General features: G+C 34.5%; 1 protein-coding gene across 1 annotated transcript in view; it reads right to left on the bottom strand.

Moving 5' to 3' along the window:
* The window catches only part of LOC124404597 (proton-coupled amino acid transporter-like protein pathetic), a 29,938-nt gene extending 17,721 nt beyond the window's left edge, over positions 1-12,217 (bottom strand). The window contains exon 1 of the mRNA XM_046878882.1: positions 12,050-12,217. Within this exon, the coding sequence (XP_046734838.1) occupies positions 12,050-12,100 (51 nt within the window). The 5' untranslated portion in view covers positions 12,101-12,217. The remainder of the gene's footprint in view (positions 1-12,049) is intronic.
* Between the last annotated feature and the right edge of the window lie 15,676 nt (positions 12,218-27,893).

Below are 27,893 nucleotides of genomic sequence, written 5' to 3'. Positions count from 1 at the left end.
GTTGGAATTGCAAAATAATTCGTTACACACGTGAATTATCGTTAGAATTATAAGACCGGAAAGAAGAGATTATCAATTTGTTTACTATATTTGCAAACTTGCCGGATATTGAAACTAATTAAAAGTCAACAAGGGACTTTCGCAGATCGGATTTTACCGCGGGTTAGCTTATACACACACACACACATATATATATATATATATATATATATATATAATGTTAAAGGGATCGCGACCCTATATGTATGGCGAACGTAAGCATATACATAATATATAAGTATATACCAACGTATAACGGAAACGGATGCAAATAATTTGTGCTTGCTCCACGTGATGCGACGATGCGCCATTATACCTACATCTCAACGTCGTCGTTGTCACATGCTTGAAATGCGCGACTAATTTACGTGTTAAAAATAGTTTTAAGAAAATTAAAAAAAAAAACCACCAAAGAAACAAGAAAATCAAACGTTGACTTGAACATAAAATCTGCGATATCTCTCTCCCGATAAAGATAAAAATTTTCGCCTTTCATTTCACGTGTTAAATGATATAAATTTATCTACGTGTGTAATGTCCGGTTAAAATTTGCATGAAATAGTACGATTTTAACCATCCAATCATCAGACACGTGCCTCGCACATCGAATTCCATGCATGTAAGGCGAGTTATTGCTACACCTATATGTACACGAGCTATGTATATCGCATGCGCATGTATGTGTGTATACACACTACACACATACTTTTAAAAAGCGTCGGCATGACGACGACCTTCGACGTTACGCACAGATTATTCGGGCAACGTGCCAAAAATTGTGCGAAGAGGGCGACGCGAGTTTGAGAATAACTAAATACTCGACCGGATAGAGGATGAGGAGAATAAAAATTTCAAAAAGGTGTGTAAAAGGGAAAAAAGAAAAAAGAAATATCTTAATCTTTTAACCCATAATTCGTTACAATCGTTTGAAATAGAGTTGAGATGGAATAAAAACTTTTTGCTTTCAAATTTTTACACAGCCCTATAAGATTACACATATCTATAAGGTGAATGAAATTTTGGAAATTTAATAATCCAGGTGGAGTCGATTATTGATATTTTTTTTTTTCTCCTCTCTATAGGCTCGATTAGATTTTATTAATATTACAAAGCGCCGCGGTATCCGTTATCCACTGACATAAGTCTCAAAAAGAGATAACAATTCACTGACGTTAACAAATCTGACCGCCAGTTGTGACGTCACATCCGTCTCGCAACTCGCAAACGCTGCGCCAAACCGGTTATAATATAGATAAATAAAACGATACAATCACCCAGAAACGGAACTGACTTATAAACGTAAATAAAATACCGTACACAGGATAAAAATCTAGGGATGTATATGTAAAGATATATACATATACAATATACATATGTATATATGCTATAAATTGAACTTCCCTCGTTTGGTATCTAACACTTGAATGTAAATTGTCCGCATCCATTTGATCTAGCTATATCTTACAGCTATGCGAATGTATGTAAATAAGTGCGTAAAACTTTTTTACAACTGTAATAATAATCAAACGGGTTCCGTTTTTTTTTTTTTTTTATTTTTTATTTTTTCATTTGCCAATTGGAAAAATGATGCAAATTGTTCTGCTATGTATACATAAAACTGTTACGGGACTGTCGGTTATATTTGTACGTATGTACGTGGGTAAAATGTCAAAGATGGTTGTGACAATAAAGATGGTTATAACAATGAAGATCGTCAAATTTAATCTTGACGCGCGCAAATTATTTTCAAACGTATGCCTAACGCATTTGTGTTTAGCTCTATAGGTATGTATATTCAAAGGCAGCAATCTCGGTTATAATTTCTATAATACGCGTTGTTCGATTGTTCAAATAGATATTGTAAAGGTATAATGTATTCATTCTTAAGCCCGGAATAATGGCCACAATTAAGTATGATAATTTCTTCAAGACTAAAAGCATACATAATTATCAAAGTATAATGGCGCAAAAACGATCTTATTTTCTGCGTGCAAAGAAGGTTGAAAAATAACGTGATACGTTATACAATTCGTACGGAACAAGGAAATTAAAAATACGATTTCAAATTTAACGAAACGACGGAAATCAAAAAAAAAAAATAAGAAAATAAAAAATCAAGGACAACACCGGAAATGAGAGCATCGTCATACGTATCACCCCATTAATATATTAGTCAGCTTTTTCAGCACGCCGCGAGTAAATACAACATAGATGCTTATACACGTAAACAAATGATCGGTTTGAATTAACGTCTCAGAAATTCCCTGGGCCACGCTGCACTAGACGCGCGTGAATCTATTCCTGGACTTTTGTCGTCGTCGAAATGAGGGCAGACAGATTCGCTGAACTATGAGACTATACCTACGATCACAGACGAGGTAGAAAACAAAACAGAGTTTGATTGCAGTGGAGAAGAATTTGCCCGTCCAAAGAGCAGTCTAGATCTAAAGAACGCGAAAATACAAGCAAGTTTTCCTTCAGAATTATTCAAACATTGTGTTATTTCGTAGAAATTTTACATAGTTTGAAATTAATCACGCTGAGTAAGCCCGCCTGCATTTATGCAATTCTTAATGTAAACTACCGAAATGTATTCCCGGTTGTCAACGTGCAGGCGGATTCCTGTGTAATGTATCTTGAATTGCATACATTCAGGCGAATATTTTACTTCGCAGTGTTGAATCGTCGGTGTAACGTTTCCCAGAAATATAACCCATCGCAGCACGCGAATAAAACAGACCTTTCCACAGCTCGCGTGAACTGCGTGAACCCGGTTGTTCCTCCTGTGTAATTTCTCTTTGCGAAAACCCCCCTCCTCTAAAGGCGACGAAGTAAAATCGATAACTCGTCTAGACGAGGCGGTTATGAGCCAAACTACACGGCGTGAGCCGAGCCAGCCTGATTCATGATACCAAAATCGAGAGGTTAAACGCACGTGTTGCACGGTAATGCCGTCGTTGAAACCGGTTAAAAGTCCTGACCGTGTGCAGTGCATGCAATTTGCGTTGTATGTACGATATGCTTTGATTCATCTGCATCTCGCTGCTGCTGCTACTGCTGCTGCAGAGTGCAGGAGCCTCGGTAGAGTCTCGCGTATCTGATGGTGCTGCAGGTATAATAAAGAACAGAATGCAACGTCGCAACGAAGAACCTGGCACGAATTTTCGATTTTATAGGTTATCGACCAAACAGATCAACGAGGACGATTTTACTATTCAAGTATGGCTGGTCCTCCGAATATATAACAGGAAAAATAGGTTGAAAATGTCCTCGTTGTGACGTCAGAGCCTGGTTTTCGGCGCCATTTTAACACAACATAACCAAAGTTTTTAATTTCAATGTAGGCAAAGGGTAATTGTTTTGCTATCCAATGACCCTTTGCAAAGTGATAATCCCAATAAAGCTAGACAGAAAAAAATCTTTTGTAAGAATTAATGGCGAAAAATTTGTTCTTTTTCCTCCTCTTTTCGCTACAGGGTAAAAACTCACGCAGGAGTCAGTAAAACGCGCCGCATGTGCACTGCAAGCATCTGCACCTGCGGGCAATGAATAACTCACGAAGCAGTGTGGAAGAGTATGTAACGCCATAATCACCTAGGGCGTTCATGGTGCGAGTCGGTCGAGACTAGATAGTCCAGTCAAAGTAGATCTTAATTAAAGGTATTCAGGATAAGGCTGGTTATTTGTGTGCAGGGGTGTTCGACCCTCAGGAACTCAAATCTTACGTTATTTTTGGGTTGCATAGCCAGGGTTTCGAGAAACAGCAAAATTTGACGTTTTTTGCGTTCTCCTCAAAACCCGCTATCGATAGATGAAAAGTGACTTGACCATTGTGTAGAGCGGAAAATTGTACATCGAATTATGTCCTCATATGTCGGAAATGGAGTCGGGATTAATAAATCAAGGAAAAAGAAATTACTTGACAAAGAATTCTCAAGTCAAATTCTCCGTCGATAAGTAGAATATGTTTTTTTTTTTTAATTTCTGAAATCGACTTCGTTTCCGACATATCAGAACATAACTCGATATAAAAATTGTCTAATTTTTCTGTTTTCTCAAAACGCCGATTATGCAGTTCAAAAATGATTTCATATTTGATTTCCTGAGGGTCGAAAACCCCTATACCGACACTAAAATGCAGCCATATTCCGAATATTTTTAACTCAGACCTACTTTGACGAGACTATATAGAGGTGCTGTAGAGTTTAGACCGAGCGATGGAAGGCGCGTACGAAGTTAAGTTGGAAAGAAGGAATTCGGCGGCAGAAGTGGGGTTAAGAGAACATCGGCAAGACGAATTATGCATAGCATATAATACGGCGTTGAGTTACTGGTTGAGAAAGAGAGACACCCGAGTCACCCGAGTCGCGAAACAAGCTTGTGTGTGCGATTCACGGCAACGTGGGCGAAGAATCGAGGACGCAAAACGAGTCACGAGTCGTGCTCGCGAGTTACGAACTGACAGGGACTGCCCTCGAGCGGCGGAAACGGAAACTACACATCGTTATGCCTTGAAGCCGTAGGCGACAAGCGGCAGCGAGTGGCTTTGCAGTTTTTTTGTCGCCAGATTTTCATCCGATTGAAGTTAGTAACGTTATCGCGTCGATTCATGGTGCGAAAAAACCGTTATTTTGGGATTTAGAAAGTAAACAAATCGAGAGAAAAATACTTTCATCCGTTTCCCGGATAGAAAATTAGAAAAATTGAAACAAGGTTCATCAGTTCAACCATGGATTAAAGAATTAGAAGGGATACTCATGGTTGCATTTGCATTCGCGTTTGCCACGGATTAAATGAATTTCAGCAAGGCTTTCACCGTATATTCATACCTACTTTAAATGTAGGTTCGTCGCGAGAGCAGGTCATTACTTCGAATTGCGGTTTACGTATCTCAACCGGAATTTGGCTTGGCATTATCTTCGGTCGTAAAGCAGTATTTTGTTTTTTTTTTTTATTTCTCCACGTTTCTAGATTGCGGAATCAGACCCTGACGTGTATATATATAGTATGAAAGGACTACCGAAGCATTCGCAGTATAAAAAAACGTCAAGTTCATCTGCGGCAGTGAAAAAAACAAACCGCATCCCGCCAGACGATTAATTCAAAATACTGATTAAGAACGGCGGAAAAAAAGCGAAAAAAAAATACTGCACCGTGTAGAAAAAAATCAAATAGCCATCTATAAGTTCGCACTTATTATATTCGTAGCTCTTATTCTACTTCCGGAAAAAGAAGAAGGATATATAAGGAATCGATCACCGGATGACCTAGCAATACTATAATGCCAGAGTCCTGTTCTTGTACAGATCAATCCATCATCCCTTGGCGGCGTGGATGACTCATCGCTACCCTCTCTTGTAATACCTCCAAAGCTTTCCTTTCCTTTTCTCTTGTCGTCTCTTAGTCCCCCTTTTCCCTGTTCCTAACCTTTTTTCATCTCTATTATTTGGCGCTAACGCGTTTCCCCTCGGTTATCCATCCCCAGCCATCATCGTCAGCATCTGCAGTTTCCACTGCACCGAGGCTCTCATAATCCCATTGAGTAACTGGTTCGGAATGCAGTTTTATAGTTTATCATGATGCAGCAAAGTGTGCGGCAGGTTTTCTCCCTAATGGGAGACCAGTTCCTTTTTTTTTTCTCTCTATCTTTCTCTTTCTCTCTTTTTTTCAACGTTCTTGCATTTCGTTTTTTTCTTTCTTACTATTCAACCCCTCGGGCCTAATTCTTCAACAGCTGATTCATTTTTTTTTTTTTTTTTTATGTATACAGTAGGTATTACACAAACCTGTCGCACAGCTGCAGTGTAAATGAGAGAATGGAAAACGAGCTAAACAAACGGGTACCGACAACTTGGCTACATCGCATCTATATTATATTACATAACGTTCGATTTCAATCTCCGTTTAAAAATCGAATGATCCATAAGATTTTTCATATGCATTAAACGCGGTCTAATGCTGTTCAAATTTTCTTTTTTTTTTTTTTCTCTACGGAAAAATCCTATTAAACTATGTAAAGATTACAGCCTGGTATAAAATTTTGAAGAAATAGATTTGATAAATAAAAAATGAAAATATGCAAGACAAGTTAAAAACTGCATCTATGGAATTTAGAGCAAAAAATTAAACTATTAATAAACCTGAGGCTCATAATATATATAATTATCATCTTCATCATTATCATCATCATCATCATCATCATCATCAGCAAAATCATAATCGTCTCTACATTTTTTTCAATTTTTCTTTATCTTTCAACTTCTCACATTTCCTTACGATCATACGTTATTCAATGTAACCCGATATCCGCTAGTTCCAAGTGCAGCGTTCCGACTTGTGTCTCCTCGAAACTAATTCTGTATTTACAAATCTCCCTCCCAATCCTTTCCTATTTTCCTTCCTCTCTCTCTCTCTCTCTCTCTCTCTCTCTATCTATCTCTCCCTAAGCCGTCAGCCAATGCAGTTTCTGCCGCGACACGAGGATCCTGCATTCGTTATAAGATTCTTTCTTTTTCTTCCCCTCTTCGCACACGGCGATGCGTGTGCGTCTGTCTGTCTGTCTGTCTGTCCATCCATCCGTCTCTCCGGGTTCCTAAAGAATCGAAAATCGGTCCAGACTCCGTAATTCCACCTCGACCCGCTCCTTCGTTCGGTCATTCGGTCTGCGCATGCGCATACGATCCGGCGCGTGTTCCTATAATAGGCTGAATCTTTGCCGGTGTTGAACCACGGCGCCGCGCTCGCTCGCTCGCTCGCTCGCATAGCTACGTTGCAACACTACACATCCAACACTCTCTCCCTCTCCCTCGCGCTCGCTCTCTTTTTCTCTCTCTCTCTCGCTCTCCCTCAGTCTCTGGCGCTTTAGCCCCTTAACGTTCTGCGTCCCTTCCACCCGCCAACCGTCGTTGCCTGCCTTCCTTACTCCTCAGTCTCTTTTTCTCTCTCTCTCTCTCTCACACACTCTCTCCCCGGCAGCAACCTCTCGCCGTCGTCGGCAGGAGAGTTCTTGAATGTTTTACCATGCAGCAGTGCTTGGCCTGCAGAGAGGTGCGGAAACTTCCATGACGTCACTGGTACAGTTTGTATACATATAAATATATATACATTGTGCACGCGTCAGGTGTTTGTGTGTGTGTGTGTGTGTGTGTGTGTGTGTGTGTGGACACACTGGGAAGGGCAACCAACTTATAATACACTAGACGCGGGTCTAGCAAGAAGAGAACCAAACGACCTCGGTGCAAATCCCTTCAAGGGCTTCGCCCGCCTTTGGCTATTTGACCACATGTCATGTATGCATATATATATATATATATCTTTATATATACACGATATATACATGCATGAATAAATTCACCTATTACATATCGTGTGTTGCCTAGGTTCATTTTAATACGAATGGTCATTCACCGCCGTCGCAGCGTCTATGATATACGCGTTTATATCACATAACGCTTATTAGTATGTAATTAATTGTCACGTATATGCGCGTGTGTGTATATTTATATATAGCATATCCGTGTCAACTATATCATTACGAGTTGATATATATACTTTCGTTTTTTTCATTCTTTTATTCCGTCGTCGTGTTTTCTTTACAATATATACCTTTCTATCTTTCAATGTCGCGTCGTGATTATTTCCTTGATTGCAATTAGTATTATTGCGTGTATCTGCATTTACGATCGATCAGTGATAAATTTCACAAAAAAGATTATAAAGACTTGGTAAAATTCTATTACGTATAAAACACGAAAAGGTGAGAATTAAAAAACGATAAAACGAAAAATATTTGTATCGTATACTTTTTTCTCTGAATCCAAGCTTCTTAATTTTTTTCATTTCACTTTCGAAATGTCTTGTTTCTCTTTGTTTCGCCCAAGTTCGTCGCAGACGTTTCGTTTTTCCTTAAATCGTTCTCTTTTTCGTTTCTCATTGGCAAGTACATGATATAAAATCAGACTCTAACAATAAACTCTAAGATCGATTTTCATTCTGCCACAAAAGTGCTCGACTATCTTGTCTTTACGAAAACGCGTTGGCCCAATACCGGGCAACAAACTCGTATAACCTGCAAGTTTCGAACTCGAAATACACCGTTTGACAAGATGGCGTCCGCAGCGCACTTGGAATTGGTAGCACAAAATGGCGCCGCCACTGTTTTAACTTGTCGCCCGCGCGGACGCCGCTGCACAAGTTTCTTCTCACCAGCCAGCTCTTATAATAGACGTTTGTGTCTATAGGCCTATATATAAATAAACCTTTACAGTGTATAAATATATATATATATATACACGCACACACACACAAATTTAAGTATACAAGGTAAAGGTATACTACTTTCGCGAGAGACGTTCGGTTAAGTTCTGCAGACTTATGGTCGGTCTGTGTGACCCAATTCGCGATCATTGACGCTTTAATGTTGATGTTTTTGCTATACCGTTATAACTATTTTTACAATGCGTTATTTTTGCTCTACTTTTTTTTTACTCTGATATCTAATAATTCGTTCAAACTTTAATCCCAGCCGTGTATACAGAAATCGAATGTAGAAAATCTTTACACGATGTCAAATATTTTTAACCAGGATCTTACACATTATATAACTAATAAATATATATATATATATTTGACAAGTGGATACAGATTAAGGAGAAAGGATAGAGAAGCGATATTCTACGACTTTTTTATAATGTACATATCATATTTATACGTATAATAAATACTTCGAGGTCATCAAAGTTTGTCAAATTATAAGGAAAAAAAAAAAAAAAAACAAGAAAAAAAAAATTATACACCCTTTATTTATATAATAAAGAACAAGATTCTACAAGTTAAGAAGAAACAACCGTGTGATTCACGCGTCATTGAGATAATATAACTAATCCGTTAATTTGAGTTCATCATCGTTCATCGATGATCGATGACGATCGATAAACTGATGCATTATATAGTTTCGGAAACCGCTTCTATATACATACACATCTACAAGAAAATATCTCTTTCGTTTTTGGGAAAGGCGATTAGCGATATGCACGAGCAGTTATAACGAGTGTCTCTCTTAACACAAACGAATCCACACACACACACACACACACACACACATACGCACACAATTTTCAAGGCTGTCCAAATAACCTATGCATATGCGATTAGACGCGCAACCCCGCCACTTGTCTCAACGATCAAGATATTTTACATAAATTTATAACGCATGTATATATGTGTATATATAGATATAATACAGTACACACACACGCACACACGCACAATTTTTGCATGAACGTGAATAGAGACATGACAGTATATAAAGGTGTACAAAGAAGGTGAATTATTGCTCTACTGCGTATGAAACTGTATAAAAAAAAAAAGTAATAATAATAAAATAAAAAATAAAACACAGGAAGAAAGTAAATAAATAACTAAATTAACGCGCAGATATATATATATATATATATGTATAAGTATATGCGTGTGTCCGTGTTATGCATAGGTACCTTTGCAGGTATATATTATCACACGTAAAATGTATTAATGCCAAAGACCGACGAAATGAGGAACACGTGCTCCGTAGCCAGGTTATGTGTTCTATATATATATAAATATATGTACCTCCAGAACCGAGATAAGCTGTATATATACTCGTATATACATACATATAGACATATACATACATACATATAAAAATGTTGATAAGCTATCTCGTTTTTCCCCGCAAGTTCCGACGTTGCCCCCCCCCCCCCCTCGCCGCCACTACCCTCAACCAGCCTTCGACCGGCGCCTCCTCCCGCGGTTTTATCAGAGCCAATGAAAAACGTCGTAATACGATATATGCACACAGCGGCGGCGCTTATACAGGGAAAACCGCAAAAACTTGTGTAAGGTGGCGATTTTTTTTTTTTTTTTTTTTTTTTTTTTTTTTTATTTCATTTCTTTTTTCCTTTTTCGCACATTGCGTAACGTAATTGGTCACGCATTTTTTCTTTAGTCACTTTTCTGTGAATGCGTATTTCTAACTTCGCAATTATAAGAGCGAAGAAGAGGGGGCGAGGAGGGGGGGGGGAGGGGGGGGGGGGTACGAAAGGAACAAATTATAATCGTAGATCCGGATTTGCGTGATATTTCGTAATTCAACGTGGCTGTTATTCGGAAGAATGAGAAATAAAAACCGCAACAGGAAAAAACAATTGTTTGATAAAATAAAATAACGAATGTATATGAATATTATGTATGTATTATGTACGTTAAAATTTTATATATTATTGACGCGGAAGAAGTGCCCGTCACGGAATGTGACGGAAGGCGAGAAAATTATAAACAAATAAGTTAGGTGTAACGCGGAAAAAGGCTGAGAATCGAAATTGTAAAAACCGGTCAGCAATTTAGCGCAACGTGATAATATTGAGAGAAAGAGAGATATAAAAATGTAGCGAGAAGAGAGAGAGAGAGAGAGAGAGGGAGAGAGAAAGGAAAAAAAATTGGCATTAATTTTTATTCCCTTTAATTCATTCTTAAGAAAATTTTCCTACAACAGCATTGATTTACGAACGTTATGAGTTTCCAGTCTTGACTTGATTGTCAGAAGTTTTGCAATAGCATGTAATATTGTTCAAACAACACGGAACGAAAATTCGTCATCAGATTGTAAGAAACATTTTTTCCGCGTTTGGAAATTCGTTTCGAGTATGTGCGTGAAACGGTCCTGAAAATCCGGTGCATCGAATCCTTTAGAATGTGCGAGATTACATGACAGAAATAACGAACCGCAAAAAAAAAAAAAAAAAAAAAAAAAAAAAAAAAAAAAAAAAAAATACCCCATGCATAATCATCACTGTCAAGTTGGCAATAATATGAAGTCTAGTGACATTTTGGCAACGAAAAAGTCCCTAGTAGTATAGAGATGAAGGAAAACCAAGAATTTAAACAAGCAATTGTTTGAAAATTTTCATGACTCATGTGATAACTGATGACGCTTCGATTGTTTTTTTCTTCGTCGAGAAATTTTTTGTGTAACAGAAAAAAAAAAAAAAAAAAAAAAAAAACACACAACAAGCCCGAATTCTAGGGGACTTTTCGATTTAAAAACTAGTCGAATAAGTTTTTCTGTCCACCGATTGATCGTAAAACTATTCTATACTTCGAAAGGCTCGCAGGTTTCCTGAATGAATTAACCTTATAGTTCAAGAGCGCGTTTAACGAGTCATTTAACGATATCTGAGGGGCACGCGGGAGCGGAATCGGAACGGAGATTCGAAAAGGGGAAATACCGAGGTTCCAATTCTCAAGAAATCCTGTTTCCATAAACAAATGACAACACTTAACAGGTATAATACATGCGTATACCCGATTCCCCGTCAAGTATGTAAAGAAGTATATAAAAATTGACATTACGTCAACGATGACGATGACAATGATGATAATGATGATATGCAAAGCGTTTCGTACAGTTCCAAGGTGTCATTACACGCCGTGATAGAATTGATATGTATTCTCACCGTCATCGTGCGTGTTAATTATTACAACGTTAACAGTAAGAGAAAATTTTTAACGATGAAACCACGTCGATTATCATCATTATGTCGCAAGAAAAGGAGGAATAAGAAGAAAAAAAAAAAAAAAAAAAAAAAATAGAAAAAAAGCCCAGAGATAATAAACATAATGTAACGGAATTTTTCCACTCCTGGGTATACAGCATATAGATATATATATATATATATATATATATATATACAAATGTACATGTACTTGAAAATAACGACGTTGACAGGCGGCAGCTGCGCGCGATATAATCGACATAATACTAGTGCCGGTTTTAAAAATAATATCTAGTCAAAGATATGTGAAAATTATAAAATATTCCGACTCGCCTTACAATGTTATAGTTGTAGAAAAATAGAAAATAAAAAAATTCCACATACAGTGTAAATTGCAAAAAACGACAAAGAATTGCATAAAATTATTTATCATTATTTAAAATTAGAAAATCTTTTGAAAGTATCAAATTTCCACTCACCATAAGGTTAGCCCCGTGAACAGGAGGGGCTCCATGCATCTTGTTCGACATCCTGAGTATGGAATAATTTTACGGCTTTCGATCTATTATATATATATATATATATATACTTGATCTCTCTTTATATTTTTAACTCCGACGCACAATTTTTGCTTCTTGATTTCGTACTTTTCTGTTTTTTTTTTTTTTTGGTTTTTTTTTTCTTTGCAGCCTTTGCAAAATGGTAATAATCCAAAAAATTACCCAAAAATACTTTTGCCGTTTTTACGTATTATACCAGGTGTGTGTGTATATATGTGTGTCGTAGATTTCTTCTTCTTCTTCTTCTTCTTCTTATTCTTCTTTATATTATCTCCTCTCCTCGCCGTTGTCGATAAAACTATGTATATAAGTATAACGTGTTTATATACTTATACACCTGACAGTAATATATATCCTTTCAAATATCCTCGGATAATAATACTTCCGCGTATACATGCAATACGTGAATAACTGTATTCTCGTCAAATCTTTCTTATTCTTCGTCTTTCAAAAATTATTATACACTTTTGTTGTTGTCGTTTTTTGTTTTTTTTTTTGTTGTTTTTGTTTTTTTTTCTACTTTTTTTTTTCTTCTTCCTTCGGAGTTGCCAAAAACAGGGATACACAGAAATCGCGCGAGGGTTGGCGGATAGTACGGTGAAAACGAATCAAAACGGAAAAACAAAAAAAAAAAAAAAACACACACACAAAACAGCGAGAATAACAACAAAGAACGATCGAAGAGAAGTTACGATAAGAGAATAAAAAAAAAAATAAAAAAATAAAAAATTAAACAAACAAATATACCAGAAATGAAAAGAAAAGAAAAGTAAAGGAAAATTATTAAAAACTTGAATCACACCGCTGCTGACGAGGTCAGTTTCTTTTTACCTCGCGTGTAACCAAAAATTCTCTCTTTTCACATATATATATATGCGTGTATAATATTGTACATATATATATATATATATATATATATATGTATATGTATATATATATGTGTGTATTTTTATGCCAAGATGTTATATCGATATTTTCACGGAGCTGATGCGATTTCGAACGTGTCTCGACAGGATATGAACCGTCGACGTTCCGTGTCCCCCGAGCTGTTCTCTCTCGCCTTTCATCCCCTCTCCTGCACCCTTTCATCCCCACCTCGGCACCCCGTTCACCGGTATCCATTCTGTGATACGAGCAGCAGTCTTCGCCGTGAGCACATGGCTCCCCTCTCCGTAGACCCTGTCCCCCTCCCCTTCGGCCATCGCAGCCCTCCCCCCCCCCTCCCTTGGCCGCCGGCGCTTCGGGCGAAAATCATCAATTCACCGTAGACTTCATTCTGTCCTCCCTCCCCTCCACTCCACTCCACTCCACTCCACTCCGCGGCGTGGTTTTAGCCTTTTCGCCGCGCCGCTTCCTCCCCTCCAGCCCCTCCAGCCCCTCCACGCTCGATTACTCGCAACCCCCGTTAGCCGCTGGCTGATCTCTGCCGTGTGCAACCGGCGTTTTTGGGTTCTTCCCTGCTAATATTATAGGAACCCCTTAGATATCTAATATTATATCTTTTTGTTTTTTTCGTTGTTTAGAAGCTGTTAGACTATGAAGGTGGAATTGATTATATATACGATGAGACGATCTTCGTTATCGTGATCAACGCGTTGCGATAAATTTTACGGGGATTTTTTTCTTCTTTCTTTTCTTTGTTTAGCTTGTCTTGTCTTGTTTTTTTTTTTTTTTTTTTTTTAATTTCCTTTTTTTTTTTTTCTTCCCCAAAGCCTACGCGCGTCAAGATCCGACTTTATAACATTACTGATTTATGAGAGACGGCGATGCGTAGAAGTAACTAGCTACCCTACCTATACTTACGTTATGTTTTTTTTTTATCATTTTTACCGCGTGTGTATGTTTGTACAATAAATAAGTAACTCGTATCAGAATGTGTATGTATATATATATATATATATGTATATGTATAATAGAAGAGAATTTATATCCTGGATGGAGGGAATTGCGAGAGTTTGACGACCGGAGATTACTGCGGTAATGCAATTATTTTGAAAGATTGATGTCTGATTACAGTAGTATTATATTTCAGGCACGATTCTGGTGAAAAAATGTTTTTTTCTACTTACAATTAGACATGCTTAGTTGTAATTAATATACGCAATATACTTATTTATTACATGTACTTATAAGAAGTGAATTATTTTCTCCGTATACAATACACCTTATTAGAGTTGTAAATTTTATTATAATTATTTACAACGTGTATATTATAAGCATATATATATATATATATATGATCGTAGGTATATTTTATTACCCAGTGAATTAGAAACAAATCTGACCTAATCCGGTCATCCACTTGTCGTGTCTCGTACGCACATTGGTAATAGGCTGTACGTATTGAGATTTTCTTTCACTTTCGAGGAAGATTTTCAATATCTCAAGAGAATTAAGTTGCTCCTTCATTGCAGCTGGGACACGAGTCGTTACTTAAATTCCGCATTATCTGACAAAATAATTAATTTATACTTTGGGAAATTTTTTTTTTTACCTCATCTAAATCCGTTTTCTAATGTAAAACGAATGAAAAAATATATGTGTTCTTCGATCGATGTGACGTGAAATTGTTTATTATTTTTTTAATCTGTTTTTCTGTTTTTCTTTTTCGTCTGATAAAACGAATCTTTCAATGTGATAAATAAATAAAAAAAAAAAAAAAAAACACATCCATAATCGTGGAAGCGTGAATAAAGAAATTTCCAGAAAATTTTTCTCCACGTTTCGAACAGTTTTATAGATATACAATATATATATATGTATATCATATATGTATACATCATACGTTTATCATACACATACCTACGATACATACAAGATTGTACACTAAAAATGTCGAAAAATCACGTTGTCAGATATTATCATGATTCGGATGATAATATTGTCGGTTAAAAAGACGACAGTTTTAAAGATGAAGAATGAAGGAAGGCGGAAAAAAAAAGAGAGCAATAAAAAAAAAAAAAAAAAAAAAAAAAAAATACGGAAAAGAAAACGACGCTTATACACGGTGAGTCACGATTAATTTTCATTAGGTAAGGTAATCGAATCGCTCGTCACAATTCGTGTAATCTGATTCACGCTCGACAGAAATTCCACGATAATATTACAAAGCTGCGAATGATTGCTGATTAGAGGATAGAATCGAGATCACCGAATTGCCACGTACAATAAAAAAAAAAAAATAAATAAATAAATAAATAAAAATTCTCTTCGGACTACGACGATGCACGGAATTACAAGCATGACGACCGTGAAAAATGAGAACGCGGCTTCACCTGCAAATCAGAAAATCTCATGGCCGTTATAACATATGTAAGCACCTATACATTAGATCTGACGCTTCGACTTCCGATCGTTGATAATTAATCGTTGCAAGTAATTGAACGCCGTTGAATATTGACGATTGAACATTTTTGTACTTATACGTATATGTTATATTAAGGTGTTGCGAAAAAAAAAAAAAAAATTCGATTTTTCAACGGGCCGTACCTGAAATAGTTAGTTTAACTTTAGAAACAAAAATTCTGACGAAAGATGAGCATTTTATTTTTCATTTATTTATTTATTTATTAATTAATTTTTGTTTTTTTCCTTTTTATCAAAGTTTTTACGGACAATGGTTGGTAAAAATTTTTACTTACAGTGGATCACAGTTTTTGTATTAAATAAGATGCTCCCGAAATTTTAACTCTTTAGTCGATATTTAATAGGGACGTTTAACGAATTTTCTAATTATTATTAAATTAAAACACGTAAAAAACATTTAACGTAATATTAAGCAATTAACTCTTGATATCATTAGTAATTAAAATTAATTACCTTCTAATTACATTGTACATGGGAAATGTGTAAATATTGAATAAAAAATTGAAATCCGAGTGAGAAAATGTTTTTTATTATCTATCATAAGTTCGATAAAAAAAACTGAACAAAAAAAAAAAAAAAAAAAAAAAAACTAAAATCAAAAGTTTTCTTTTTTAGTTTTTTATTTTTTCGTTCATTCGAAACACCCTGATGTATATACACATATATAATAGGCGTAGCGTGTATTTTCATTATTTTTATAGTAAACCGTAAAATTTTCGAAAAAAAAAAATCGAAAACTTCGTCGATACGTTTTCACACTTACGAAATATCGTGCAAAATATTAGAAAGAAAAAAAGAAAAAGAAAAACACCGAAAACGCGTGGGCGCGTATCTCGTTTCAGCCATTATTACTACACAGATATTGAATATCATATCACAAAAGAGGGAAAAAGGTTGCCGGATGATATGCGCAAATTTGTACAGAAATAGCGTCGAGCAATGAGCAAAAGTGATCGACGATGACGGTGATGATGATGATTATTATTGTTGTTGTTGTTATTGTTATCATTACTGTTGTGATACTGTTATTATTATTGTATATATTAGGGTGGTGCAAGAAAAGTGAGTATTTTTTTTTTTTTTTTTTTGAGTCTCGTGTGACAAAATGTTAGTTTTTGATGTTTTGAGAGCCCACTCCAAAGGACAGCTGAAAAAAATTTTTTTTAAGAGGTCGCTCCAAATTTTTAAAAATGTCAAAAATCGTCAAGAAATTAAATAAAAAAAAATTATATTTTCAGTATTTTGTTTGATTTTTAATTCATGTCGTGGTGGTGTGTTGTTATCGATTCTTTCTTACTAAATTGGAGAGAAAAATAAAATTTATGTAATTTTAATATGAATATTAAAAGGTCGCTCGAAAAGATCTAAAGAAATGCATCAAAAAAATTTGAATAAAAATTATCAGCTACCTTTCAAAATTCAAATTTTTAACTGAAACCTTCGGAAACTTATTTTTTTTCTTGTCTATAAAATTATACCGTAACGAGACGTTCTTGCATACGAATATGTACGTATGTGTGGTATAGTTATACCTACCCAAGTCTTATATTGTCATATATTGTATAATATAAGTGTGAAATGTATAATAATGCAAATTTTCGAATGCATATATATATATATATATATATATATATATATATATATATAACACGTGAGATTGCCGAGTCATCAACACGTTTGCACGCTCAAATTTTCCATTCCACACTATCATACTATACTGCATAAATTTTACTATACATACATCTTACTTACAAATATACATATATCATATGCATGCATATAAGTACGCGTAATTAGGGAATATTTTTCGCAACACGTAGCTTTTGTAATCAAATCGATACATTGCAAGAAATTAACATTCGTGTAATTGAATAAATGATACGATTGTAATGATGATATTAATCAGGTGCGGTGATCATCGGCGGTGAAAGAAAAAGCAATGAAAATAATATATTAATAATTGCTGTATGCGGATCGAGGCAAAGAGAAGTAATACGAAAAAAGAAAGAAAGAAAAAAAAAAAAAAAAAAAACAACAACAACGCCCTAATTTTCTTTCATTCTATCTGAAAAGACGAATTAAAGATAATTGTAGACAAAAAAAAAAAAAAAAAAAAAAAAAGGAAAAGAAAAAAAAGAAAAGAAAGAAATCGTCGAGTCGTCGAAAGTTTTGCACAGTGTTTCAATTGTTATTATCGATTTCCGTTCACGGTATCGGGCTTATAATCATAAGCTTACAATATATGTACACGACTGATTATAATTATATTACATACTTTCGACAATTGCAATTCTGCAAATCGCACGCTTTCAAATATAATCTGTAAATTTATTTCATCAATTAATATCAACGATATCGTTTAGATCGATTGTATGTTCGGCGAAACTCTTATACAAGTATATATATATATATATATATAACATCAACGATATAACAAAGAACATTATTCTCATATCTAATAGAAAGATACGAGGTAAAATATAAAAATTTTCCACAAGTCTTTTTATATTTTCTTTCTAATTTAGTTTTAAATTATTTTTTTGTTTTCTCTTTTTTCTCTCCGGTTTGTGATATTTTCTTACGACGTTATATTATTATTATTATTATTGTTGTTGTTATTATTATCGATAATTGATTGAAAACTAAGTGTAAATGAAACAAAATTAAGTCAAGTGGTATACCTATACTTATGAAATATAGGGGTAAGATTTTTTTTTTCTCACTTAAAACCGATTGCCACTATTTATTTATTTATTTATTTATTTATTTATTTATTTATTTTATTTGATTTGGATTTTTTTTTTGCAAAAATTATTCTCACGTGACGGGGAAAACGCGAGTTTCGAAGAAGTTTGGAAAAAAGAAGAGAAAAAAAACTGAACCAACTCAATTTCTCAAAAACGTTCGAAACATCTGAAAATCTTCCAAAACAGTATGTGTGTGTAACTTTTTTTTTTTTTTTTTTATTTTATATATAATTTCTTTCCTTCGTAAAACGCACACTGCCAAGTTTTTAGTGAAAATATTTACTCAAAATACCTTCATTTGAGATTTTCACTACACTTTCACTATACATGTATATAAATTTGTTTGTTTTTGTTTCATTTAGTTTTTTTTTTTTTATTAATTGAATTTTTTTTTTTTTTTGCACACTTTGCGAACGGTTATATTGTCGTTACGACGCGTCACCCGGTGTAAAAATCGTTCTCACGTGTCGATCGTATAAGTATAGGTATGTATGTAACACAAAACGAGATAAGGAGAGACCGCCGCTACTAGAGACGAATCGTATTTCACCTTTATTTTACACATTCATATTCATATTCATATATAATCATATATACATATATATATATATATATTCATATAAATATAAAATTGAAACTATATACACGGTGGCGCATTTGAGGAATTTCACCTCTGCCTCCGACCTTTTGCCAACCTCAGTCCAAAGCCGTTTTGCACACACATGCTTATCAATTTCATATATGTGAAATTCGCATGTGTAGATAGTACACACATGCAAACCTCTGTAAATGAACACGTTTATTCTCTGTGTGTGTGTGTGTGAGTGTAACAACACATTATTCGCACACACTTTAGCAATTCTATACAGCAAACATTTTGCAAAGGTATAATATATGTATAGTGTATAGTGTATAGTGTATGCCTCTTAAGTCCAGCCTTTTCGTCTTCCTCTTCTATATGTATGTACATAAGCCGGCAAAAATTTACTGCGCAGTTATAAGAATCGTTGGTCCTAGGTTATACGTGTATGCATATATATATATATATATGTATATGTATACATACACACACACATTTTCATTTTTATACATAGACATCATGTGTAACATGTACCCCGAGGCACGTTCAAGTGCCGTGAAGCAATGGATTAGTTCAACACCAGATCCATGATTTTGCGTGACTTTATTTCTCACAGTTTTCCTATTTTTACTATTTCTAAAATTATTTTAGCTCCAATTCCGCGCGATCGTTTCCTTCTTCTTTTTTTTTTTCTTTTTTTTTTTCATTTATTTCTCTCTCCCTCTGGTTTCTTGTCCTTTTTTTTCTTTTCTTTGCTTTGTTAAGACTGGTGAGAAAAATTGAACGAAGAGAATAACGAGAGAAAAAAACGACAATATAAAATTGAAATATTTCCGTAATAATATTGAAATCGAGATTCGAATGAAAAGAGATGAATTTTTTTTTTTTTTTTTTTTTTTTTTTTTAAAGTCGAATATAATAATAAAATTGGAATAGTTCGTGATAAAATTGGAACGGAGGTTCGACTCACAGGTAGAATAGTACATGGTGCGTTCCACGCCAATTCGAACTGGGTTTAACCGTTGACCTCTTGGATTTGGCGCGCGATTTTTTCCACGATTGTTCTCACTTTGAAAGTTGTACAGTTTTTTCTTTTTTTTTTTTTTGCTTTCTTTCTTTGTTTTTGTTTTTCGTCGACTTAATTTGAACCTTCTACAATTTTTATAAACGATTTTATCGACCGACCAAAATTAAAAATTTGGAAAAATTCTTCAAAAATCTTGCGTCGTAGATGAAAAATTTTCAATCTTGGACCCGGGGTTGGCCGATTTTTCCTTCTTACTGTTCTCAAACTTTTTACGAAAAAAAAAAACGTTGAAAAGATTAGAAGCGGAGATGATTTTATTACGGATGTTTGCTGAAACATTTTCATACGTCACACCGGATTGTTGAGAAAATTTTTCAGATCTTTCGCGAGAGATTTTTTTTTTCCTCTTCATTTTGGTGATAAGAGAGAAGAAAAAAAAAAAATAACAATTGCACATGGTAAAACGATTCCAAAGAATCTGTAAAAATTTTTTCCAAAATCCGATGTAACATATGAAAATTTTTCAGCAACTATCCATAGTAAAATGACTTTCGCCTTTAATTTTTTCATCGTTTTTTTTTTTTTTTTTCTTCTTTTTTTGAAAAATCTTGAAAACGGTAAGAAGAAAAAATTGGCCCCTTTCCGGGTCCGAGCTTAAAAAAATTTTATATCCGACGAAGGATTTTTTCAGAATTTTATCAAATTTTCAATTTAGATCGATCGATAAAATTCGTTTCTAAAAATTGTAGAAAATTTATTTTGAGTAAAAAATGAGTTTAAAAAAAAAACCGAATACCTTTCAAAGTGAGAACAATCGTAGGGAAAAACCCCGCGCCATAAATTATCTACGACGTCAAGGGTAAAACCCGCAGGTCAAATTGGCGTGGAATTCCCCATGTATTGTATATATATATATATATATATATATACCGAAATAATTCAATATCTGCTCAAGGTGAGCTAGTTGAGAATTTTTTGGAATTTCGTGAACGTTAATAGCTTGTAAAACACATTAAAAAAAATCTGCCCACTACGGGTGATAGCTTGAAAATTTTTATACGTTATCACGGTTTTTTGAGAATTTTTTCAGATTTTAAAAAAATGGCATTTTTTTTTTTGAAATTTTTTTTTTTTTTTTTCTTTTAAATAAGGGATGTTTGAAAAAATCTAAAAAAAATATGAGGGAGTCTTTTAGACTCGATGCGATCGTATAAAAAAAAAATAAAAAAAATCCGAGAGGGTGAGGGTCACGGGTTTACACACTTGGGATGGAATACCTCATATATATTATATCCGTATCAATGTAAGTGGACACCTGGCTACCTAAGTGTGTATGTGAATACCTAATACAATAATAATTGCTCGGCAAAGTATCGCTTACAGTGAAAAATCGAGACGACATGCGCGACAGCGACAGTGCAAAACTCGCAGGACGAGAAATCGGATGGTCATGATTAAATTCTCGTTGTAATATAACTATAGATAAAGAAACAGGATTTAAAATAATCATAACAAAAACAACAACCGCAATAATAATAATAATAATAATAATGATGATAATTATAATAATAATGATTATTATATATGTAATATGTATACGTGTTAAAAATTAAGCGAAAGATTTTATTTATCGAATTATATGCGGATCGACGCATTGCAAAACGATTATTTGTGGTAAAAAGAAGAAGAAAAAAAAAATCATTTTTTTTTTTTTTTTTTTTTTTTTTTTTTTATCCCAATAAACCAAACGAATGATGAAAATGATTAAATTATTTCGTTACGTTGTACTCTAATGTATGTGTTTAAATAACGTATGCTTAATTCGCTTGATATGCAATTACTTGTGACATACAGTAAGTTTGAATATACATATATAATAAGAAAAAATGACGTGTAGAATTTTTCCTTCTTTTTTTTTTTTTTTTTCCCCCCCTTTCTTTTTCTTTTATTAAGATTGATGGAATGAAAATAGCTGAATTCAACGTAATATAATTCCGTTTCGTTATCGCGCGGGAATTTTAACGAGAGTTATGAAAGAGTATTATTATTATTATCATTATTATTATTATCATCATCATCGGTGAATGTTGAAGGTTAATGTATTTCTTAAACTCCGATTGACATATATTGTATACACACACTTAAATGTGTATACATATATATATATATATATAAAATGTACATATATATATTTCTATAATGGATAAGTACCACGCGTTAACGTATAAAATATCCAGTTTAAACTAGATCAGAAACTGGTTTCTCTCGTGCCTGCTTTGATAATTTTATTTCACATATCAATATACGTCTTTTATATATATATACATAAATATATATATATATATATATACCTATATACATGCAAGAAATCGTAATATTACAAGACCAAGTCTTTAAGGCGTGATTCGGTATTAAAATTCTATGATAACTATCATTGACGATTGATTATGCTGATATACATATATACAATATATAGATATATGTAGGAAACAAGTATACACTGGTATATAGTTTTTATATCCTACAGTTGAGTAATATCCGTATAAAAATGGAGAAAAAGTAAATAAATAAAGAAAATAAATAAGTATTATATGAGAATAAGGAGGAAAGAAAAAAAGAAAAAAAAAAAAAAAAAAAGATCAAGAATTCTCAAGTCTTGTCCTCATCGTTAAACTTCTTTCCTTCGTTAAAACAAGATACAATGGCTGATGTAATAATATTGTAACTTTCGGGGAATAAAATGCGAGTTCGTGAGCGATAAAGAACGGACTGAAAAAAGCTGGAAAAAAGACTTTTATTTAGCGATACGTGTTTTTTTTAGTCAGAAGTCAGAAATTAGACTCTTTTTTACGATAGTATTGGGTGACGCAGTAACCTATTTATTTATTTGCTGACAGAAGAAGTCCTTAAGCTTTTTTTATCCATGCCGACTACTAGATCTTTAAAAAAAAAAGGGGTAAAAACAATAAACAATTGATTTTACCTACGCGGTTAGAAAAAAAAAATTTCCCAGCAGGTTCACTAAAAGTTTTTGATTGATTTAGGCATTTTTTAACGCATTGTCAAGTAAACAAAAGTTAAAAATTACAAATCAAATGTTGATATGACAAGTTCAAATGTTAAATTGAAAAAAAATTTGTGTCATATTCATTAAAAGAAACGTAACAAATAACATAAATATAAAATCGACTTGCTGGGACGTCAAGGTTTAGTTAAATTTTTCTAACAATATATTTATTCGTTTAACTGTTATTTTATTACCTATTCATTTGAAAATTGACTTACGTTCAGTGCATCGATGTGACCGGAAGTTGTCGGCGTTGTTCAATAATAAATTCATCCTGAAATCACAGATAAGGAATGAAATTAATTGAATTTTATCACCAAAACAATGGATATGTATGCGGTATTCCACGACGAGTCGATCAGTGTTAAACCCTGACCATCTCAAATTAATTTCATGTTTTTTTTTTTTTTTTTATAACATTCTACTCGGTAAAAAACGCGACCTGAAATTTGTCCGAATTTTTTTTTTATTGAACCGTTTATTTTCTTATAAATTTTCCAAGTCGATTGCGAATGCCCATTTTTAAAATCAGTTCACGTTTTTACCGAGTAGAATTTTGTAAAAAAAAAAAAAACATGAAATGATTTTGAGATGGTCGGGTTTAACACTGGTCGAATTGGCATGGAATACCCCATATATAATACCGACACATGTATATCATATATATATGCTATGTGTATATTTATTGCTGTCTTTCATTACTGGCATAATTATAATCATAACGTAATTATTTTATTGATATGTTATCATAGGATGTTTATAATTTCATTGCGAAAATATTAAGACTTTTATTTATTTACTTATTGGAACGAGCAAAAATCACAAATATCACATTTATAAATAAACTTCAATCAGTGGTAATAATTAATAATCGATATAATAATTCCACTCTGAGATTTCCGCGGTTGGAATATTGTTAAAATAATAATAATAATATAAACGCTGTTATCTCGTGTATTACGATCGTAATACGCAATGCAATTATCAATTATTTCTGGTTCACATATTTATCGACGGAGTTTCCAAAATAGTGTAATAAGTACATATAATATCATGTGTTACGTATTACGTATTACGCATTACGTTCATCTAATCAATCTCCGGAGAAGTATCATTACAAATGCATGCATTTCAGTGTCAAGGCCAATCAGCGGTTATCTATATATATATACATATAACATATACATATGTGTAATAATAAGGTCAGGAAGAAGAGCATGAATGATAGCGAGGAACACGTCGAAGATACGAAACGAAGCCAGACAGACGGCTTGAGTGAAAGATTATAAGGTGAAATTGTAGATCGTGAGGTATTTTCCCATTTCTCGAGACTGCGCGAGCATAGAAAGTATGAAGATGAGGAAAAAAAAATGTCGGAATTTCTCGCTGCGTCGTTATTTACTTGAGTGTAATAGTCAAACTGCATGTGGATTATAATCAGAGTTGAATGAAATTTTTATATTTATATTAATAAAATTTGTATTCTTCCGAATAAAATGAGCTATCGTAGAGTGAGATCGAACGATTTATAACCATTTCGAAACTGTTTGAAATGCATAATCGTTATCCAAGCTCTTGTTCATAAATTCGGTATATTCACAGATATCTCAGCAGTTTGAAAATAGAATTAATTAACTGTAAAAATAATTAAATTGTGAGAAAATCTGTACGTCTGATGATATAAGTATTTCAAATAATAAAAATTTTCGGTAAGAACCAACCTCCTCAATTCAATTAAACACAGTTTCACGATCATTCAGTTTCAACTACTCTCCCATGACGCAGAGTCCATTGACACAAGAGAATTGTTACCCCGTAATAAAAGAGAAGAAAGAAAAAATAAAAAAAGTATGCCGCGCGTTTTTTCACGAAGCATGAAAGTGAGGTTAGGGTCGCGTAATGTCAGATTTATTCGCGACAGCGCATGCGCGCTACTCCTGAGTCTTAAAAGTGACGATTTCTGTACTCAGCGCATGCGCATTCGCAGCCTCACTCTACAGTGATAGAAACGGTTACTTTGTGTACGGAAAACACGCTTGAAAAACCGCGTAAAGCACGCTCGCGTCACGTAAAAGATTTTCTATATTAGTACAGATTTCGCCCGAATTAGCTCGGATCGAAGCGACGCGCATTGACAGAGAGAGAGAGAGAAAAAGAGAGAAGAAGCCTCGTGATCTCGACGAGTCTCGAGACGTAGCGTGCTGGCAGCACGATTTTATCCGAAGCACGTGCAGGCGGCTCGCGATCAGCTCATTCACGGCTGGAATCGAGTGTCGCGAGTCGAAGCCGACGCGACCGAACGTTCAACGTTCATCCGTGACTTTAGACGGCGGCCAATCAGCTCCGGGGCGAATTACCCAGACGCCCTTGAGTTGTGCAACCCGATGACAAGGAAAAGTTACTCTTTTGGAACGGCAACGCCAACGCGAAAGACCCTGCGGTGCCTTCGAAACCTTGTCTCATTGTATGCGTGTATCATTGATCTTTGTATACCTATATATTGAGTTCGTTCTATTTTTAGAATTCGATGCTAATAGGTCTTTCGATTTTATATATTATTTTCGTTTTCTAATCGCCGACGGGAAGGGGAGGGGAGGGGAGGGAGGGAGGGAGGGGGAGAGGGAGGGTCATTGATATAGTCTGACGATAAGTTCAGAATTTCGATGCAGTTTCCGTATCATATCTTGAATTTAGTATATAATGGAGAAGGAATTTGTTTTTCTCGATTAACGCTAACTCGGTAATTTTAAACTTTTGACTAAAAATAATCGTTGTTACTAAACACTTCGGGAAATTTTATTATCTACAAGTTTGTGAGTAACAATTTTTTCTTTCCTTTATTCGTCTTCGTTTAATTGTAAGATCGATATTCTTATACGACTTGAACCATAACCTCAAAATGGCGGACGAAGCTACAGCAGATTGTAAAACATGAAAAAAAAAAAAAAGAACAACACATCAACAGCTTCTTCGTTCGTAAATGTGCAATGATCATTATTGTTATGAAGCACATTTCGAAGAACTGAAATGACGATATAATCACAGCTTCCGACAATGGGTGTGGGTAAAAAAAGTTCCGTCATCTAAACAAACCGTGGAGAACGTAATTGCTAAATATGAGTCACCATTTTTTTTTTCCCCTTTCATTTGTACTTTGGGTGCGAATACCTAGTACATTATATATATATTTTGATTGTTTCTAAAAAAAAAGATTATAATTATATAAGTTCCGTGTACCTAATAATTGATTAATTGAAAAACAGGAAACGTTTCAAACCATAACTGCCACCATTTATAATTTTACTTTCCCTTTTGTTGACATTTTGCAAGAAGTTACGGAAAAAATTAAAAAAGGGAGAGAAAAAAAACAATTCAAATCAAAACTTTGATAGAATAAAAACTATCTACACTGAAATTCCGATGAAAAAGTTCTTCCTGCTATTTATGATGTTTATGTTGTTCCGTTTTCAGATTTATTTAAACTGACAATTATGTTAAATTGACTCGCAGCTCGTTATTAAAATATCTTCCAAACTAAATCCGCTGCGCAGGTGATGGCTCAAATTTTTTTAAATTATTCAACAATTTCGCTGATCAACTAATCTCAATAGCAAAAAAAACGTTCCGCTTTTAAACCAAGATCTTGAAAATTGCAGAGGAGGACAAAATTGTAAATTTTGAGGTTCTTAGCCTCATCGAGATTGTGCGAAACGCCCCGTACAGATATTTTCACATACCATATACACACAAACTTATACCAAACATAGCTATGTATAAGTAAATTTTATAGACGAGTATCGAACGCTGAGCTTCGTCGTCTATAAAACATGACGATCTCCTTATAGAGGATATTTTAATAAAAATTTTATTGACTGATTCACCGTAACACATATATATATACCTAACTTTCTGGTGGGTGTTTAGGTATGTCACACGCGATGATGCATAAAATGGAAAGAAACGGCGAGTCCGCATTTGCAGTCTTTGGATGTCCCACCCACCTAGATGATTTCTCTCTCTCTCTCTCTCTCTCTCTCTCTCTCTCTCTCGCTTCTCCCTCTCCCGAGTAAACGCGATGGTCCAAAAAAACATTTAGCATATTCTCACGTCCGTATAACCTATGTACATACATAACATACACGTAGGTATATTACATAAAATATAGTATACAGTATAGTATACAGGTATAGGTATTCGTGTGCGTGCAAAAGTGTGTGTGTGGGGGGGGGGGGGGGGGGGGGGATGACGTCACCCGACACTGATCGTGAAATTCATTCCCCGGAACGTCACTCGTTCTCAGCAAGACAATACTTATCTATACAAGCAGCTGTAACAAACGAACGAATAAATCAAATTAAACCAAACCGTTCTCGTCGCGTGTTGGAAATGCTGCAGAAGATCAGATTCGAGAATCTCACCGTGTACATACATACATACGTATTATGATAATATAATCGTACTGCCCAAGTAGAGAAAAGAATCTATAGAAATCTAATTCAATTGAACTATATGTATAGACTACCTGGGATTTCCCTAACTAACTGTAATAAATTTATCGTATCCCAGTAACTTTCTTCGATAAGAATGAGAGAACGAATGATCGTGAATACATTCCTGCCGTTTTATAATTACCAACTACATTATTCCAAGACATGATGGGTATGTCATGAAATCTCTTGTGCATAGTCATTTCGAGAGCCAACTCATTCAAAGTTCATAAAAAATCTTTCGAGGTCGTTATACAGATACATATACAATTCATAGGAAGGTGGATTCTGCCCGATTCGAGACCACCGTTGCCGTCTGCTATCATCTACCTATTCAACCTGCGCAGCAGACGACACCGGTGGCCTTGAATCGGTCAGAATCCACCTCGAGAGGTGTACGACATAAATATAGTCCTAGAATCTGGGTGTAATAATCTCGTAGCCTTATCTACTCCTATCAACAATTATACGCACTATTATACCCATAAG

The sequence above is a fragment of the Diprion similis genome, chromosome 3 (genome assembly GCF_021155765.1).
Source record: "Diprion similis isolate iyDipSimi1 chromosome 3, iyDipSimi1.1, whole genome shotgun sequence".
Lineage (NCBI taxonomy): Eukaryota > Metazoa > Arthropoda > Insecta > Hymenoptera > Diprionidae > Diprion > Diprion similis.
The sequence above is the reverse complement of the archived record's forward strand: the minus strand, read 5'-3'. Positions and strand labels throughout refer to the sequence as shown.